General features: G+C 28.2%; 1 protein-coding gene across 1 annotated transcript in view; it reads right to left on the bottom strand.

The window, feature by feature from the left end:
• Nucleotides 1–251: 251 nt before the first annotated feature.
• Nucleotides 252–20,131, bottom strand: part of LOC145967536 (cytochrome P450 4C1-like) — an 81,139-nt gene continuing 61,259 nt past the window's right edge. Inside the window, exons 2-13 of the mRNA XM_083092531.1 lie at nucleotides 5,996–6,298; nucleotides 5,439–5,548; nucleotides 5,101–5,191; nucleotides 4,381–4,566; nucleotides 4,079–4,172; nucleotides 3,501–3,603; nucleotides 3,208–3,310; nucleotides 2,743–2,849; nucleotides 2,601–2,669; nucleotides 2,159–2,327; nucleotides 1,658–1,837; nucleotides 252–1,454 (exon numbers count right to left, since the gene is read on the bottom strand). Of these exons, the coding sequence (XP_082948657.1) occupies nucleotides 1,261–1,454; nucleotides 1,658–1,837; nucleotides 2,159–2,327; nucleotides 2,601–2,669; nucleotides 2,743–2,849; nucleotides 3,208–3,310; nucleotides 3,501–3,603; nucleotides 4,079–4,172; nucleotides 4,381–4,566; nucleotides 5,101–5,191; nucleotides 5,439–5,548; nucleotides 5,996–6,149 (1,560 nt within the window). The 5' untranslated portion in view covers nucleotides 6,150–6,298 and the 3' untranslated portion in view covers nucleotides 252–1,260. The remainder of the gene's footprint in view (nucleotides 1,455–1,657; nucleotides 1,838–2,158; nucleotides 2,328–2,600; nucleotides 2,670–2,742; nucleotides 2,850–3,207; nucleotides 3,311–3,500; nucleotides 3,604–4,078; nucleotides 4,173–4,380; nucleotides 4,567–5,100; nucleotides 5,192–5,438; nucleotides 5,549–5,995; nucleotides 6,299–20,131) is intronic.

Raw genomic sequence — 20,131 nt, 5'->3', positions numbered from 1 at the left:
TTAAATTTGACATTAAATAATAATTCTTTTGCATTTTCAAATTAAGTCTAATTGTATTTAATCACTAATTCAAATTCATCGTGATAAACAATTTATTATAATATAAGCAACACGCAGTAAGTAGATTGATAAATTACAATCAAGTATTCTCATATCTTTTGTAAGATATAGCAGTAATCGAATTAAAAACTATTTGTTAATTTGCTAAAATTAATTTGCTTACGTTTCACTGTTTATATTTTTTTATGTATTATTATCTTATCAAGCAATTCTTTAATATTATCAATTATAACGTAATTATAATAATATTGATTAATATTCTGTCATTAAAAAAAATGCTAGTTTATATTTTCTTATCTCTATAATATGTGAACGGAATAAGAACTCTTTAGATTATATTATAAGCTTATATAATTTGATAAGAAGTATGAAAAGCTAAATGTCGAAGTTGTTGTAAATTATCATATAGATTTGTTAGAGTTGTTATTGTTATATTATGTACAGCTATATAAAATGTATTACAATCGGTTAATATTGTTAGACGTAATTACAACGGAATAAATTAAAGATAAAAATTTCCTCCTACCAAACATAAGCACTGACTTGACTTACATTATAAATAAAGCATACATAGCATTTATACATATATTAAGACATATTTTATTCACACATAATATTGAATGAATAATAATCATAACTAGTTTTCAATTATTTGTTACTCAGAAAGCGTACAGATATTTGAAGCAAATACAAGTTCCGAAAGTGTACAAGATCAATCTTATATACACTTTCTCATACGATTCGCTCTATTGGAGATGAAAGCTATGATAGCACCTCTGATACACAACTTTTTCTTAGAGCCTATTGATTATTTAAAGGATATTCAAATGAAAACTGATATAGTGCTTCGTTTTAGTCCAATTCGTATAAAATTTATTCCAGTCGGAAGATTAATCTTGTACACTTTCGGAACTTGTATTTGCTTCAAATATCTGTACGCTTCCGACTGGAATAAATTTTATACGAATTGGACTAAAACGAAGCACTATACCAGTTTTCATTTGAATATCCTTTAAATAATCAATTGGCTCTAAGAAAAAGTTGTGTATCAGAGGTGCTATCATAGCTTTCATCTCCAACAGAGCGAATCGTACAAGAAAGTGTATATAAGATTAATCTTGTACACTTTCGGAACTTGTATTTGCTTCAAATATCTGTACGCTTTCTGAGTAACAAATAATTGAAAACTAGTTATGATTCTTATTCGGAACTTGTATTTGCTTCAAATATCTGTACGCTTCCGACTGGAATAAATTTTATACGAATTGGATTAAAACGCAGCACTATACCAGTTTTCATTTGAATATCCTTTAAATAATCAATAGGCTCTAAGAAAAAGTTGTGTATCAGAGGTGCTATCATAGCTTTCATCTCCAACAGAGCGAATCGTTGACCTATCATTCAAAATGTATCAATAAATATGCGTAAAACTGTGTCACATTATTAGCACTTTAAAATTATAATTATTTGTTTGCGCGCCAAAAACAACATTCTGGCTCTTATTAACTTGCTTTTTTTTCTTTAGTTCTTTACTTCAAAGCCTTTCTTTTTATGTTAAAATCATGAGAAGATATAAAATTCATCTATTCAAACTCACCTATGCAATTACGTGGTCCTGCACTGAATGGTAAATAGGAATAAAGATGACGATTTTGGATTCTATCGGGTAAAAATCTATCTGGATCAAATATATCTGGATTTGGCCAAAAATTTGGATCTCTGTGAACTCCATAGATATTAAGATGTATAAATGTTCCAGCGGGTATCAGATATGATCCTGCAAAGCGTATTATAAAATAAGATACAATTTATAATTATTTATCGTAAATTTTATTAATAATTGATATGTATTATATAGATATTTACGTATATATTTACAGAATATTTACAGATATTTACAGATATTATAATAAAACTTGAAATTTTTCTTAAATAAAATATATAATAATAATCAAGTACTTCTCTAAGATTAAAGTACTGAATATATTTTCATACATTACATGCCCCCCCCTATAACGCGTGACATATTTTAATATTCAAAATATTTAAAAATAAATGTGTGTGTGTGTGTGCAGAAAGAAACTGAATAATTACGCACGTAATTGTACATCTTCTGTAATATATCGCGATATGAAATATACGCTAGGGTATAAACGCAACGCTTCTTTCAAGCATCTATCTAAATATGGTAGATCGTGCAACGATTTCATAGTAAGTTTTTCTCCATTTTTTCGCATTACAGCATCAACTTCTGTTCTGACACGATCCTGTATCATCAAATAATTAATTACAAATTATCGCTTTCTTTTTCAAATATAATTCTTTATATACACAAATAGATTCTGTGAGAATTTCTATATATATTTGAAGGATTTTAATTAATTTCATCGATGTAAAAAAATTGCAATTAAAATTTAATATATACTTTAATAAAAATTTGTCATTATTTTGATGGAAATTTCTCACAAATAATTTATTAAATTAATGAAATTAATTAATTCTTTTGTGTAATTATGATGCTTATCTATATCGAAAAATACCTGAATATCCTTATGTTCAGCTAATAATGATAAAGCGAAGCATATAGCTATTGCTGTAGTATCATGACCCTGCAAACATAATATATGAATCATTTTATATACAATTTACGTATAAAATTTACGAAAAATTAAAAATACATACCTCAAACATAAAGGTATCGACTTCTTCTCTGATGTCTAAATCAGTTAAAAGATTTTTCCGAGATGCCGCTATTAAAAGATCTAACATAGCGAGTCGCTTTTTTTGAACTAAATCGAATAAAATAGGAAGTATAAATCTCATGGTACAAGTTTTATAAATCATATATTCTGATTAACAATCGATTTAAAATTCTACTTTTATTAATATTAACATAATTGAATTTCATAATTGAATTATATATATATATATATATATATATATATATATATATATATATATATATATAATTCATATTGTAATCAATTTGATGATATTGTAATCACATAAAATGCAATATGTATATATATTGCATTTTATGTGATTACAATATCATCAAATTTAAAATACTACAAAAATAATACATGCTATCACACAAATTTTAGTTAAATTTAATACTTAAATTTAATGCTTTAATTTGTTACGTACTATCACTTCTTACATCATCATTTATCTCTGGCGCATTATTTTCAAAGCTTTGCAAATATCGATCATTAGTGCGTTCATGGTAAAGTTTTCTTTCCGCAATAATCTATATAAGAATACGATATTAACTATTTTTTAATAATTTTAATAATTATATTCTTCTTTTATTGTATTAATTAATTTATGAATTAATCTATAATTTTTTATATAAAGAAATTACATGATCTGTTGTAACTTTATATGAAAGTTTTTATTAAAAGTATAAATTAGATAACTTGATTTTTTTTTATACATACTTTTTCAGTAAATCCATGCAATATCTTTAGAATCTTTTTTTGCCTTCTCCCTTGTGGAAATAACCCAAATATGAAATCATGATGCAACCATTGTCTCATTAATCTAAATTGCAATAACATAATGAAATTTAATTCTAAAAATATAATGTTATTTTATGAAAATCTTATTTAATTAAATCACACATATAAATTCTTAGTAATCTTTATGCAGTCAAATAAAGAGAATATGGATAAAATTTAAAATTATGTAGGAAGGTGTTTATATAAAATTTTTTTATAAATGTATATATTTTTTTCATCTGCAGATTTTTTAGTTGAAAATAATTTTTTGAGATTTGATTGAACATCATTTCCTTCACACAGGTAGTTTTTCAATATCTAATATTTTCGAACAATTTCTATTTAGAAATAAAGAATATGTTGCGCAGGTTATCAATTTGTCGATTTAAATATTATCTTACATTAAGTATAAATACTTCCTTTCGTAAAAATATTCAATAACTATATTTCTCAAGACGTCATAAATAATATAAAAAGTAATAAATAATATAAAAAATCATTTCTATATTTTAAATTACCTATAAACAATAAGTTCACTAATCTGGTGAATCGCTTCTCGATATTGTTGCTGAAGAATGCCGAAGTCTTGCAGAGAGGTACCCATTGCAGTTTCTACAAATACATTTACTAAAGTTATAATACAATTAACAAGTAATATAATTAAATTTCCAAATTTCCTTTATAAATATAAAAAAATTAGATATTATCGAATTTTGGTTTATTATAACATTAATACTTTACGTAGAGATTAATTTAGTTCGTATTTAATTAATTCGAAATAGAATCCATATAATTAATATAAACACAAGGTATCTTTTACCGCATATTGCATTCAGCGTGTGTTCACTAAGAAATGGTAACAAATCCTTTACAACTGTTTCTCCTGCATTCTGCAAAATCTTTGTCATTTGATCGCCTTCTTTAAGCAAAATATCAACAAAATGTTTTAATATACTAAAATGAAATGCGGGTGTTAGTATTTTTCGTCGCAATTGCCATTTGGCGCCTAAAATAAAAACAAAACAATACAAAATTATGATAAACCAATTAAATATTGCATTTTTTTACAGTACAGTAGGCGTCAATAATACCTTAACATATGAAATTCGCATTCGGGACTAATAATAACTAGATAGATCACATCAAGCTATTCATGCATCATGACTGTTAACTCGAAAAGGACCCGACATTTTTTTGGAATTATGTCCACACACATCTATTTAACAATTTTAAATGCAATTTGTAAAAAATTGTAGACATAATTTCAAAACAAATATTGTCGGTTCCTTTTCTAACAGTTATGATGCATGAATAGCTTGATCTGATGCGTTTAATTATTACTAGCCCCGAATATGACAATTTCATATGTTAAGACATTATTGGCGCCTACTGTACATCCCACTTTTCGATTTAATTTTTTATCAGTCAACTTCTTTGAATAAGGTATTAATTATTTCTGATTCTTTTTTTGTGCATTCTAGTCAGTAATTAAAACAGAATATAATAATATATATATTTGTGTATTTTAAATCATTGTTACCTCCGCTCGTAAGAAGGCCTGTGTTGAGCCAAGGATGAAAAACATCATACACTATGCTCTTTTCAATATACTTTACACTGCTTAATATTATCTAAAATCATAGCAGATATTAAATTAGACATTAGTTTATTATAATTTATTTCACAGTTAGTTTTACACAAAGATGATTGATTAATCATCTCAGAAAATATCTCACTCAGATTTGCTTTATTTTTAAAAGCTCATTTTATAAGAAATAATTTCAAAATATTTTAGAAGAACATATGTAAAAGAAAGAAATTCTTAAATTGCTCTATAGTATGTAGCTACAAAATTAAATTTCTTTTATATTTAATTACCTCCAGATCATCTGGATGACGAATAGAAACTACGGGGATAAAGAATGCCCAGATTTTTAAAATAGGATAATATTTGTCAGTCCAAGTACACAGAAGTTTCCAAAGCACATCTAAAAAACGTATAAAATATAGATACAGAATATAGATATAGAATTATAAATATAGATACAGAAATTTTTACAATTATTATGTTTAATTATTTATTTAATTATATGTATTTTATTCAATGTATTATAAAATATAAAATATTAAAATTATTATTACCAAAATATTAAATATTAAAACAAACTGCGATAATTAACTGTGAAGATGAATAAGATTTGTATTATTGCGAAAACAAGCGTGTACTGTTGCAGAGAAAAGCGAATTGTGATAAATAATCTTATATATTAAAAATATTAAAAATAATCAAAGAGAACATGCAATATAATGTTGATAGATATACATATGTAATTTATAATATATTTAGAATTTATGAATTTAATTTGTTAGTTATATCTAGAAATGAGAAGTAAAAAATATTAATTGATATAAATATATTACATATTATTGCTTGCCTGGAGTATTATAGAGCATATACGCATTACCAACAATCGGAATGCCTGTTGATCCTGGTAAAAGATTGATAAGTCGCCCGTTTCGCCCATAATGTACATAACAATTATATACCAATAAAATGAAGATAAATAATAGCAATATAATAACGATCATTGCTTGTTGGCGTGATATAATCTAATTAAGTATAATTTTCTTCAGTTTCTTGTTTTTTATAATTAGTTTTTGAATAATATATGTTACGGAATATATATGTATTATAAAATATACTTTTTTGTGGAAAAATTATTGCAGTTTTTGATACCCTAAAAATTCATTAAAAATGCATTAATAAGTTGAAATTTGCTTAAATAATAATAATTAAAAATTAAATCAAAATTGGCAAATTACAGCCACAGCATGCTGGTTGAACGCAGGGAAGAAGCAACACTTTCTTCTTTCTGATTACGTATGTTTCAAATTAAAAGTGACATTAACAAACAAACGTTTCGAATCATCTTTTGATCCTTCTTCAGCGCGATGTTAACAATATATATTACAAAATGTTATACAATGACACATTAAATTATAAAAATATCGACGCGTAGATGATGTTAAATTGCATCCCGCAGAGATCTGATAAGTACATTGTTTCCAATAATTCTTCAAATTCTTGTAATTGTATTGTGCCAATGTGTTAAGTGAAACCTAACAAATCGAGTAAAAGTATGAATACAGAGAAATATTACACGTGAATTAATTTTTTATGTTTTAATTAATATCAATTGTTAAAAGCGCGGAATCACCAGATTGTTATGTATCTCTTATGTTGATTCGTTCAATAATGATATATATAAATATGTCTTAAATATTGTTATGTAAACGTAGACGAGGACAAACTCGGTTGATTCGATAATAATAAACATATAAATATGTGAACGAACACCTCATATTTTCGGTAAATTATCGATTATCATCGCAAAATGCTCTCTGTATAACTCTTAAGTCCAACTTATTTTTTTGTCCCTTGATAAACAGCATTTCAGAGACGAAATATACGAGTAATCAAAAAGAAGGAAGTGTTGTTTTTTCTCTGCGCTCCAATTACAGCGCTGTAGTTTTAATTTGCCAATTTCGATTTAATTTTTAATTATTAATTTTTGTATTTTATCGCTCATAACTATATATAATTGATTTTATTTATTCTATTTGTCATAATGAAGAATGCATATCTCATTTCTCTTTCAATTTCTCTCTCTCTCTCTCTCTCTCCCCCTCCCTCCCTCCCTCCCTCCCTCCCTCCCTCCCTCCCTCCCTCTCTCCCTCCCTCCCTCTCTCTCTCTCTCTCTCTCTCTCTCTCTCTCTCTCTCTCTTTCTAATAAAGAATTTTTTAATTAAAAGAAAGAAATTTTTAATTAAATATTCATTAAATATTCATTAATGTTTGTAAACTGAAAGTAGTTTCTGTGTATGCATATGCTGCTAAAATACTTTAAAAATGTTTGTATCTCTCTAAAATAATCTAAATAATTGTATATGCATATATATTTAAAATTTATTTTTATATTTAACTTTTGTAAATTGACTCTTTCAATCTTTTATTTTGCAAATTATGTAAAAGTATATAGTGCTTGCAATGTTATGTCTAACCTATGACATAAAAAGTGTAAAAACGTATAGGATGTAGATATCTACATCCGTACAGATTTTCGTAAACGAAAATATTGATAACGTGAAACGGATTTCAAATGTTATCAAGCGACGCGACGCCAAGTACATAAAGACTGATAAAAAATTGGATCCGAGCATTGAGAGTCACTGTTCTCGACGCGGCGCTACCAAGTAGCTTATCCCGAATTTTACGTTAAATGACGTCACATAAACTTTCGATTGAAATATTTCAGAAACTAAAGCCGTAATTAAAAATCTAACGGCATTTTTCTCATATAATGTGAATACAAGCTTTCGATTGCGACCAGTTTGAATAAAATCAGTGCAGTCAATCCCGAGAAATGATAATCGCATGTCAGAATTGTGACAATTTTCATTTTCCTTCATAATAAGGACTCAGACTCATGAACGTATCTTCGCACGCACACATTCAAAGCGATTTTGTCCCTCAAGCTGCGTTCATACCGCGCATATATGATTATTCGCTTTAGTGTGCAAAAATGCTTTAAGAAACAAAACCATTTATGTACATGTGTGTGCATACGTGTGATATATGTATATGTGTGTGTATACGTGTGAGAGATTAATTTATCGCATAACAATTTTCAAAAACCTCTTGGGGGTAAAATCTAATCTATCTCGAAAACGGTATCACAAAAATATAAAAACTGTGCCGTTAGATAAGACTTCTAAGGAGACTAATTTATCGTATTATAACAATATTCAAAAACCACCCCTTGGGAGTGAACTCTAATATCTAGAAAATGAAACCTTGTAAAAATACGCGACTTACACTTAGTAAAGATTTTTAAAAATGCGTATATATTTTTTGCAGAAATAATATAAATTTTTACAAAAAAAGGTGATATCCCTCTAGAAACAACCTTATAAAGGTAAAATAAAATACGTCAAGTACATAAAAAAATATCTTTAAAAAATCTAACATATATTTTCTGCAGAAATAATATAAATTTTTACAAAAAGCAGTGAGATCCCCTAAAAAAAACCTTATAAAGGTAAAAAAATACGCCAAGTACATAAAAAAATCAAAAAATCTAAAAGAGTGATAAAAATAAAATATTTAAAAACCGATATGAGATCAATACTATTAGTCAAGTACAATAAATATTTGATATTAATTCGTAATCGATACTAAATGAGTTAAGATTACTTTAATTCCTAAAGCATTTTTTATATGATGTATATAATTTAAAAAAGTTTTACACAAATTCTAAATCGCATAAATGACCTTCAGGTCGAAGTAAGATATGAAAACTTGGCGTGCCCCCCCTCCCGCTCCGTCGTTTACATATCTTGAATAAAATAAAAAATTTGATTATACAATATACATATATACAATATATATTTGTTAATCCTTTCATTTAGTAAGTACAATTTACATTTTTATAAAATAAGCTTTAGACTACGAATATGCAACAGGCAGCCTGTGAGCCAGAAACGACCTGCGAAGCTTTTCAATCCGACTTACAACAATTAAACTTTACTTGCAGAGAAAATAAAAAAACTCATAAAAAAAGAGATTTCACTTTGCCTAATCTCTATGTGATGATTTCCAAGTAATACAGAGGAGACAAGATATATAAGTTCGAAATTTAGCTACGCGCGTGCGCGATCCGTAGTGTAATTTTAAATTTTACATTGGGCCCATCAAAAATCTAGCTTTTTCCTGTTTTAAACTATATGATTTAAATACGGGGCACACCAGGTTTTCATATCCTACTTCGACCTGAAGGTCATTTATGCGATTTAGAATTTGTGTAAAACTTTGTTAAATTATATACATCATATAAAAAATGCTTTAGGAATTAAAGTAATCTTAACTCATTTAGTATCGATTACGAATTAATATAATTTATTACATAATTTATTGTGTTACTTGACTAATAGTATTGATCTCATATCGGTTTTTAAATATTTTATTTTTATCACTCTTTTAGATTTTTTGATTTTTTTTATGTACTTGGCGTATTTTTTTACCTTTATAAGGTTTTTTTTAGGGGATAAAAATAACGCTAGTTGTATACAAGTTAAAGTATGAATATTTACATAACGCACAAATGATACAGTTATTAATGACTTAAAAGAAGATGCGTGCACACACAGAGAAAAATATCATTCTACTGCCAAGAAAAGCGATTGCTTAATTTATTTTTCTTTTTTAATAGTTTTCTTCAACAAAGAAGTCTTGATAATAGCATTCTTGTAATAATATTCTTGATAATAGTCTTAAAATATACTCACAAGTGTTGAAAAATCTCATTATCATATACTCAAAAGAAGAATTTATCTTCTCTTCAAGAATATTATAAAGTTGTATCAAAGAAAAATCAAACTTACTTTACGCCAACTCTATATAATAAGCAAACCAAATTTTTGTTTTAATTTAATATTCTTGACTAAAATATCGCATTTACTAAAATTCAGAATATATTCAATTAAATTTAATGCTTGTGGTGAACTTATGATATATTTGCGGATATACAAACTTATGATGTATTTAAAATAAATAATATTTACTTGAATACAGTATACATTTTTTTCTGTGCATGTGTAATATAGATTAGCCTTTGGAATTGTTCAAAAATCAAACAATCAAACTTCAGTATGATTTCATTCCATTTGAATTGCTTGAACTTTATTCAATGTTAACTCTAGTATATACTAATTTCTAAATCATCAGTTATTAACAGAATTTTCATATACACTCAGTTCAAAAAAAAGCGGTATACTTGAAATTTGGAAAAAAATCACCAAATTTCAAATGATGATAACTTTGTAAATAATAAAGATAGAAAGGTCTATAAAAATGAAAATAAAGCTTGAAATCTTTACTTTAAAACTAGGTTCTCCGAAATGTTGCGAGATAATATTTTTAAAAATGACGGATGACGAAACGAGAACATGCAAAACTGAAAAATAATTGTTTGAGTTTGTCATGACACATGGCGAGAATCAAATGTCGCAGGTTAATGGAGTCAAAAGCATATGATAATACAGAGATTCCTCTTTAAAATGCTTTTTTGTTCATCTCGATACGATGATTTTTCACCAAGTTATACGCATTTGAAGAAAAAAGCGGCTTTTTACTCGCTGTAAAAAGCACACACACACACACACACACACACACACACACCGCAAGGAAGGTTTGGAGTCTTAAAATACTGTGGAGTTGACGAACCACGGGGTCCTTATCCTTGTGGTATACAAACACACACACACACACACACACACCACTTTGGAGTCTTAAAATACTGTGGAGTTGACGAACCACAAGGTTCTCATTCTTCCAATTCAGCGTTATTAAAAATTCAAAATTAAATGTTTCAGCATCTAATACAGCTAGCAAGATTTTTAAAAAAGCATTTTAAAAGTCCGGATGTCTACTTTTTGAAATTTTATATCGCAATTGTGTGCGACAATTTTTTAAAAACGACGGATGACAAAACGAGATCATGCAAAATTGAAAAATAATTGTTTGAGTTTGCCATGACACGTGGCGAGAATCAAATGTCGCAGGTCAATGGGGTCAAAATATATGATAGTACAGAGATTCCTCTTTAAAATGCTTTTTTGTTCATCTCGATACGGTGACTTTTTGCCGAGTTATACGCATTTGAAGAAAAAAGCGGCTTTTTACTCCAAATGCGTATAACTCGGCGAACAATTATTGTCTCTGTACTATCATATGCTTTTGACCCCATTGACCTGCAACATTTGATTCTCGCCATGTGTCATGGCAAGAATCAACTCAAACAATTATTTTTCCATTTTGCATGATCTCGTTTCGTCATCCGTCATTTTTAAAAATGTTATCTCGTAACATTTCGGAGAACCTAGTTTTAAAATAGAGATTTCAAGCTTTATTTTCATTTTTTATAGATCTTTCTATCTTTATTATTTACAAAGTTATCGTCATTTGAAATTTGGTGATTTTTTTCCAAATTTCAAGTGTACCGCTTTTTTTGGAACTGAGTGTATAAGAAATATAAATTTTTTAAATAAATTAATTAATATATAAATCTACATATTCTTAAAATTGATTTTCTTTAAAAATTAATACGCACATATGTGATATTAATAATATCCATTAATTATATCTGTCGATCATTAATACAATGTTCGTAAAAATAGAGACCAAATTTATAGAATATGATAGTGAGATCGAATAGATGAAAAATTACTGTAAATTTACATCCAAAAATGCTTTATAAGAGTTATAAGAGTTCAAAGATTCGCAGGCAAAATTCTTATAACTTTTTATAATTAGACGAAATGTTATACATAATTCATATAATAATGATAATAGAAAACGTGTAGTTGTTCATTATAATTACAAAAATAAAATCCAAATGGAAGTGTTTCAAACATTAAAATTATTACACTGTACAAATAGAGAAATAATAAATAAAATAGTAAAACCTCTAATAAAAGCAAGAACATGTGATAGAAAAGAATATAAGTCAAGATATAACAAAAGATATGAGAGTTTCCGAATCTCTGTTCTTGAATCGATTTCGTTTATAAGTTATAAAGATAATTTTGGTTAATCTTTAAACAGCTATTAATACTTATAATTCTTTAATAAAGCATTTTCAAACATAGATTTATATAAACTATTTTCATTTATTCGATCGCATTAAAATATTGTATAAATTTGATCTCGATTTTTATAGATTTAAAATGTAATAAAATAAATCTTACCCAATTTTACGTTATATAATATTGCCGATTATATAAATTCTATAATGCGATAATAAATATTGCACCATTTCAAATATTTATCATTGAAATTTTCGAAGCAATTATATATGTGCTTTAAGACAGATTCTTGTAGACTGACACAATAAGTATGATGCTCGTATTTATAGTCGTCTTAATCTCGCTTCAATAGATAAAGGAAACGAATGAACTATATAAACATATTTCTTGATTTATGTTGCATCATATATGATTGTACCATTATAAGCAATTGTTAATCTTAAAAATCATGTATTTTTGTGTGGTAATAATTTTATTCGTTGAAAATTAATTTGGTGATAATTTTATTCGTTGAAAGAAATTTGGTGATAATTTTATTCGTTGAAAACAAGTTTTTATATCTATTAATGGAATATCTAATAATTTGACATAATATCGATCATAATTTATTTCTGCATGTATATTTTGCTATTGCACACATCTTCAAAAATAATATCTAATAAAAAAATTAAAATTCGTAATTAGGTTTATGTATCTAATCGATAATTTTATTAATTATTTTATTAGAAATATGTGCTATCATCTCAGCAATAATATAATTGTGATATGCATATCAATAATATAATTTCTTTTATAATTTATTATATTAGAAAAATACCTATCAGAGAAACACAAAAACGCGCGTAATGCGCGCACGTTGTTGTACTCTATCTTCTTAAAGAAATATCTATGAAATATTAAAGTATTAAATTTATCTTTTTTTTCAAATATGTGTCCATAATATGTTACTAACATTATATATTATCTAACAATATTTTTTAACTCATACCCAGGAGTAATAAAACAATAATAAAAATATTATTGTTTTATTATATTTTCTAAAATAATAAAACAATAATTAAATATATACATGAAACATCTAATATATAATGTTTACATATGATGATAATAACTGTGCTTACATTTAACATTGCAATTCTCCGTCGTATCACTTGTATTTCACGACTGGGTCAAGTCGGCAGAGTGAATACTGATACATCTGCACGCAGCCCAAGGCAACATGCAATTCTCCCTAGTCATGAGATGTATGACGGTCTTTAAACATGTCAACGAAGCAGTTTATACACAAGTCCATATTCCTTCTCTGTATAGTGCTTCGTATTCTCTGAAGTCCAACGAAATCGTTAAACCGAACGACGTGGCCGCGCCGCAATTGGAATTCCTCCAGCCGTATTACTCTGTCTAATGCACCAGTTCCTATAATGTGGCACGAGCACAAAAGGATCCCCGAAGGCATATACATACACATCTCTGCGGATTATGTGTATATGTATATGTGCCGGGCACGAGGAACGATAAGAGATTTCTTTCTTTTATGGACGAAAATTCGTCTCGTTTCTCTTTCCTTTCTCTTCTCTCATCCTCCACTTCTGATGCCTCGAGCACATCCTAGAAGCTTCCCAGGATCTTTAGAACAGTGGCTTAATCGATGTCAGTAACGATGTTAGAGTCTCCGATATGTGATGTATCCGATAACGCGCAGCCCGCAACTCTGTGCAAACTGCAACAAAGTTCTAATATCGCTTGATATGTCGTAGAAGATACATTATCCCATTTTAGGCTTTGTCATCTATAACAGAATTCTTAGTGCTTCAAGCATATTTTAATCAACCGTCATAAAATAAGATCAATATATCTTACGCAAAAAATTTTGTGTAGCGTAATAATATTGCATTATAAGAATACAAAATATTTATTTATACCCAAAAAATGTCAGATGATATAATAATGTTGTTAATAATGTAAAATAATGTAACAGAAAAAATTAAATACTTATTTTATTAAATTTACTAAATATCATTTAATTAATAAATTTAAAAGTCAAAACGAATGCACTAAAATAAAAATGAGAATTATCATCTTTATGGATACAGGCAATACAATGTTTTTATATCCATTAAACAATAGTAATTAACGGCTTGCCAGTCGAATACTATTAGCAGAAGCCTGGCATTTTAACATCGTTAGTTTACTTTGATGTATGGTTTCGTCACGATGGATAAAGGAAGTAACGTTCAGTATCCCGGATAATGTCTAACAATGACGAAGAAGAAGTGCACGACTGTTCGGTAAGATAAAAGGACCGAAGTTACTGGTTTGCAAGGGATTTAACGACGAGGAATGACGGAGGACAGCTTACGGCGAGGTTAATGGTGAAGTACAAACAAGCATTGGACTAGCAGATGACAAAAGGAATCAAGGGAACGAAAGGAGACGAAGGAGGAGATCCAATAAAGAAGAAGGAAAAAGCGAATGAAAAAGGGCGCAATGGACGAACGCAGAGGAATGAAAAATGAGAGGTCATGACTCCTCGGCGAGGAATTCGTATCTGCATTTTAGCACAATGTATAATCCGGCAAATTGCGCCTCATTTCCAGCGACTCAATATAATAAAAGTCGAGCTTCTTCCTTGCTCGTAGGTTGTGAACTTCTTCGGCCCTTTCATTGTCGGGTTTCGTACATCTTCTGTTCTCTTTTCGCTTTCAACTTATCCTTCCCCCCCTCCCTCTCTCTCTCTCTCTCTCTTGTTCTCGTAAAGCTATTGTCCAAAAAACACGGGACCACAACTAGCGATGCAATGGCCACGCCTTGCCCTGCTGAGAAAGAGAGGTTCAATAATCTTTTTCGTTCGAGATTTTAAAGTGTCCCCTTCAATGCTCGATATGGAAAGTTAGCGTGGAGTACCCTGTAAAAGGATCAAAACTTAAATGAAGTTAGCGGTGGGATAGACAACTCCCGCTTGCCTAGTGCGGTGAGAGCCACGACGAGAGATTGTAACAGTGGCCGCGCAGGGTATATTCCTGCTACCTACATTTCATCCCCTATTCCTTTCTCCCGATTCGTTGTTACCCCTCGCACGCTCCATCGTCCTTTTACTACTGCTTTGAATAATATTTTGCACAACAGTCGAGAAAGAGAGAGAAAGGAATAAGAGCATAGTGAGTTTCGAGGCGTGCTTCAGTATTTTACTTAACCCACCTTTCCTTCTTTCGCATAACTCCGCTACCTTTCTAAGAGTCCATTAAGACTGTTTCTCATCTTTCCATACAATTTGTTTTCCCTTCCCTTTTCGAATGTCGTTTTCAAGATTTCGCGGGACGGACTGTAGAAACGTCGCGGAATAGAATAATCGCGCGAGTTGTGAACAAATTTAGCTCGCGAAAGGATACTGCAGTGCGATTTACGGGGCAAAACGACTAAAGTCCATTTGCAAATGCAGAAAATTTTCTTCCTAACAATAATGAAGAATCCAGGTGTCTTTTATCGTCTATCACGACTTCGCGGTATAGCGGAAATACATATTTATTGAAAGAATATCGTGTATCTATAATCTGTGAAAAATTGACAAAAGAGCACTTTTTCGCTCTTAATAATAATAATTTTTCTTTACGAGAAAAAACGATAATATAAAACATACTTTATTGTATTTATCTCCTATAAACTTAGTAATTATTAAAAATCAATTTTTTTTTATAATTAATTAATACAATTCTATCATATTTTGTATGATTTTGTTCCTCTAAATTTTGTCCCTTTTTATTGCTCTTACAATTTAAAAACTTATTATTATTCATCTTTGTTATTAATATTTCATTTGCAAATTAAATGGTCATCCTTAAAATATATTTGTTCCATAAAAGAAACGCTTATCATTAAAAAATATATTATGATAACATTTATTTAAATATCACAAATTTTCTAAATGGCTTTGGATGTCAAATATACATAAATATAACATCTCCAATAATTACATACTGATTCCTTTAGAATCCTTATTACTCGTAAACAATTTACTAACTGATTTTCTGTCCAATTTGCCAGTATTAATTATTCCAGCAGCTTTCGTGTTCATTATTTCCCAACAGAGAAACAGTGAATACGTTTATTAAGAAAGAGGAACAAAAACAATAAACGAATAATTGAAGAAGAAGAAGAGAGAAGAACAATGCTATTATTTCTGGAACAGTATAGCACAGTTTCAATGGCAAATCTTTAATACCTTATGTTCTAATATAACCAGCACGATCAGAAAGACAAGTGCCTTCTCGTAATACTCTAAGATCTGTGACATATATCTTCGCCAAGTTCATTTACGTTTTACCCTTCCAGCCTGACTAGACTGTATTTATTAATATCCTTTCAATTACGCGCTAGCAGAAAGGACACATTCAAGCAACTGAGATTATTCAAGATCCTTTTAGCGAAAGGGATCCTATGCTGAATATTGTCTTGTAAAACTAAAAGTTTTGCATAGCATGTTCTTCTTATTCGAATAATAAAGCGTAATATATTAAAATTGCCTTAAGATACACAGAGAAAATGTATACTGTAGTTAAGTAAATATTACTTGTTTTAAGTATATCATAAGTTTGTATATCCGCAAATATATCATAAGTTCATCGCAAGCATTAAATTTAATTGAAATGTATTTTGAATCCTAGTAAGTGCAGTATTTTAGTCAAGAATATTAAATTAAAACAAGAATTTGGTTTGCTTATTACATAGAGTTAGCATAAGAAAACTATATATTTTAATATAGAAAACTCCTTTCTTTGTGATAATCTCTTTCTTTCTTTGAATAAAGTATTAATATTACTCATTTAAAATAATTATTTTCTTCCAAAAAGAAAAAAATGTTTTCAATGTGAGAATGTAGTTTTCATAAAAAAGTAAATTATTAATTTGAAGCAAGAATGTTATTTAATAAATATAATAAATTTTGTTATTTTATTAAAATAAATAATAATGTTAGAGTATATATTCTTTTACTTTCTATAAGAATATGATATATTTAATTACAATAAAATTTTAATAAATCAAGCAAAATATCAATTCTCATTTTAAATATTTCATTTTCTCATAGCAAACAGCAAAATCACTTGAAATAACATTCTTTTAAATATATAGCATTTGAAATTTTTCATATTTATTAATAAAATTTAATTTATCTCCAATATTAGGAATAAGCTCATTTAACATATCGTTACTTGCTATTAATTTTGGTAGATGATCTATTAGAATTTTATGTTCTGTAATGAAAAAATAAAACAGATTCGTATACTTACTATTTCGTATACATCTTTTTTATATGCATTTATATTATCATACAGACTTATAATTTTTGTATTAGTTGTGTTAGTTTAATTATATATAAAAAATAGTTATTTATTCATTTTTATCAGAAAGTGAAATATAGTATCTATAATTTATAAGAGCTCAAAATTTCTAGGTTAGTTTATAATATGAGAAAATCTTATCACATCACTTCTGTATTGTTTAAACTTAGTAAAATATAGAAAATTTCTCTATGTTAATTACATTAATCACGATAAATACACTTACCTTCAAATCGTGATATCAAATGATTGCAATCAATCTGTTGTAATAGATCTGCAATATTAGGCACTGCAGGATTTTCTATGGCACTAGTATATTTATATTAATTAAGTAATCTTTTACTTAATAGAGTCAGTTAGCAGTATAATAACTACAAAAAAAACTTAACAAATGACAATATGATGTACCGCGTGCACGAGGAAAAGTTGCTATTACAACTGCACATATGTGAACGATACAGGAACGAAAATGCGCATGCTCAGCAAAGAAATGTTGATTTCAAGTATTTCATGTTCTTCACTAAAGAATTATAATAAACTAATTTATTGGAATAAGAATAATTATTTGTTTCAAGAAAATATTGATTGCACAATGTAGGAAATCATTTCCGCAATGATACATCTTGTTCCTACAAGAAATATGTCTCTTTGAATTAAGAATATAAATTTACTTTCTCTTCATAGTCCTTTTGTTCGTTTCCGAACATGGTGATCTCTCTCTTTCATATACCTGTGTTGCGCACCAGATTATCACACGTATATGGGACCTACAGTTTAATGCCGATTCCGAACGACTGAAAAATAGAGAGATTCTCTTGGCAAGATTTCTCGGTGGTTTGCCAGTGCCTTCCGAGAGAGGAGCGAGCGTATACAATTTTTCGGTTCTATCGGGAATCGAACCCGGGGCCTTTGGCTTTGTAGACTAGTGCGCTATCTACTGTGCCACGCTTCGCTCAGATAAATTTACTTTAAAAAAGAAAAATTTCTTCATTCAAAACTATATTTTATTTATTCTGACTCTATTATATTAAGTTTGAAAGAAACATACTACTTTCTTTATAATCTAATATAAATATTCTTAGATTAATACATTATAAAATATTCAAATAAATAAATTTGGCTTTTCTTTGATACAACTTTACAGTATTCTTGAAGAGAAAATAAATTCTTCTTTTGAGTACATGATAATGAGATTTTCTAACACTTGTGATGAATATATTTTAAGATTATTATCAAGAATATATTCTTTGTTGAAGAAAACTATTACTTAAAAAGAGAAAAGTAAACTGAGTAATCGGTTTTTTGGCAGTAGAATAATATTTTTCTCTGTGTATTCGTATTATAATCTATTGTTTTAAATTAAGTCAACATTTAATTATTATATCATTAAATTTTCCTCAATTATTAATAATTATTAAAATAAGTACTATCCCAATATCTTCCAATGTCATATCTGTCACTCAAAAATGAAATATAAAGATCATGAATGTCATCTCATCTTCTGCCAGTAGCAGAAGAGGAGATTAAGCGAGACTCTACTCTCTGAGCAAAACACTTTCTCACGTTGATACAGATGGCTTCTCGACAAGAATCCGATAAAAGTTCTAAGGATTATCCTCCGACTTAAGAACGACCGGGCCAAAGTTCTCCATAATGCGAACATATTGACCACGATATGTGAGAATAATGACATAAGTGTGAAAACCAGAGAAATTCTATCGTAATGTTTTTTTCCAAATTTATTGCAACTGGTTAGCTTTTATATCGGCAACCAAACGCAATAAAGCAAAGCAAGAAAAAGAAAGATATAAAAGACAGAATTGAAAAGAAATGTAGACCAATCGTTAATCAGAAACCGTGGGAAATCTAGAGAGCTGAGAAATGGTGAAAAAGATATAAAACAGAAAATATAAGAAAGAAAGATTTATATCACAATGAGTAAAATTGAAAAAGAAGCTATTAGAACTATATATAACTAACAATGGGAAACAAATCGAACTTAACGTTGCCGATTAATACGATAATTACCATACATAATCGATAATTAGATTTTTTTCTAGAAGAGATTTATACAAACGGCAGGAAAGAGTGCAGGAAACAGAAAAAGAAAAATAATTAAGTCCATTGAATATCGAGTCCATTGTTCGATAATGATACTCGTGACATATCATAGTAATTTATTTATACTATTAAAATAAATACTCGTTTATTTAGAGATGTTAATTTAGTGATTAAATTGGCGATATGCTAACAAAATAACGTCCATATGACGTTATGCAATTAATTGTGCTTTTTAATTACGATGATTTTACATGTTATATGTCATACTTTTCATTTTTTTCCAGAAATAAAAAAAAATTATAATATCGATAATTCTGATTGGAAACATCTTCGTATAATCTCTCTCGCATATTAAATAAATAAAATACTACCGTTTTAACTTCAAAAGTACATTTTTTATTCTATAGAGAGATTCTAGATAATGTATTAATGTAAAATTTAACAGATCTTGTAATGTAGAGCATTTAATTCAGAAATAAAAAGAGATAATTATCTCTTTTGTCACACTTTATCCCCGATAGTTAATTAAAA

The sequence above is a fragment of the Camponotus vicinus genome, unplaced genomic scaffold, assembly GCF_025532165.1.
Source record: "Camponotus vicinus isolate PSW18456_S1 unplaced genomic scaffold, iyCamVici1.0 SCAF_2, whole genome shotgun sequence".
In the NCBI taxonomy this organism is placed as follows: Eukaryota; Metazoa; Arthropoda; class Insecta; order Hymenoptera; family Formicidae; genus Camponotus; species Camponotus vicinus.
Note: the sequence above shows the minus strand (reverse complement) of the source record. Positions and strands in the feature narration are given on the sequence as shown.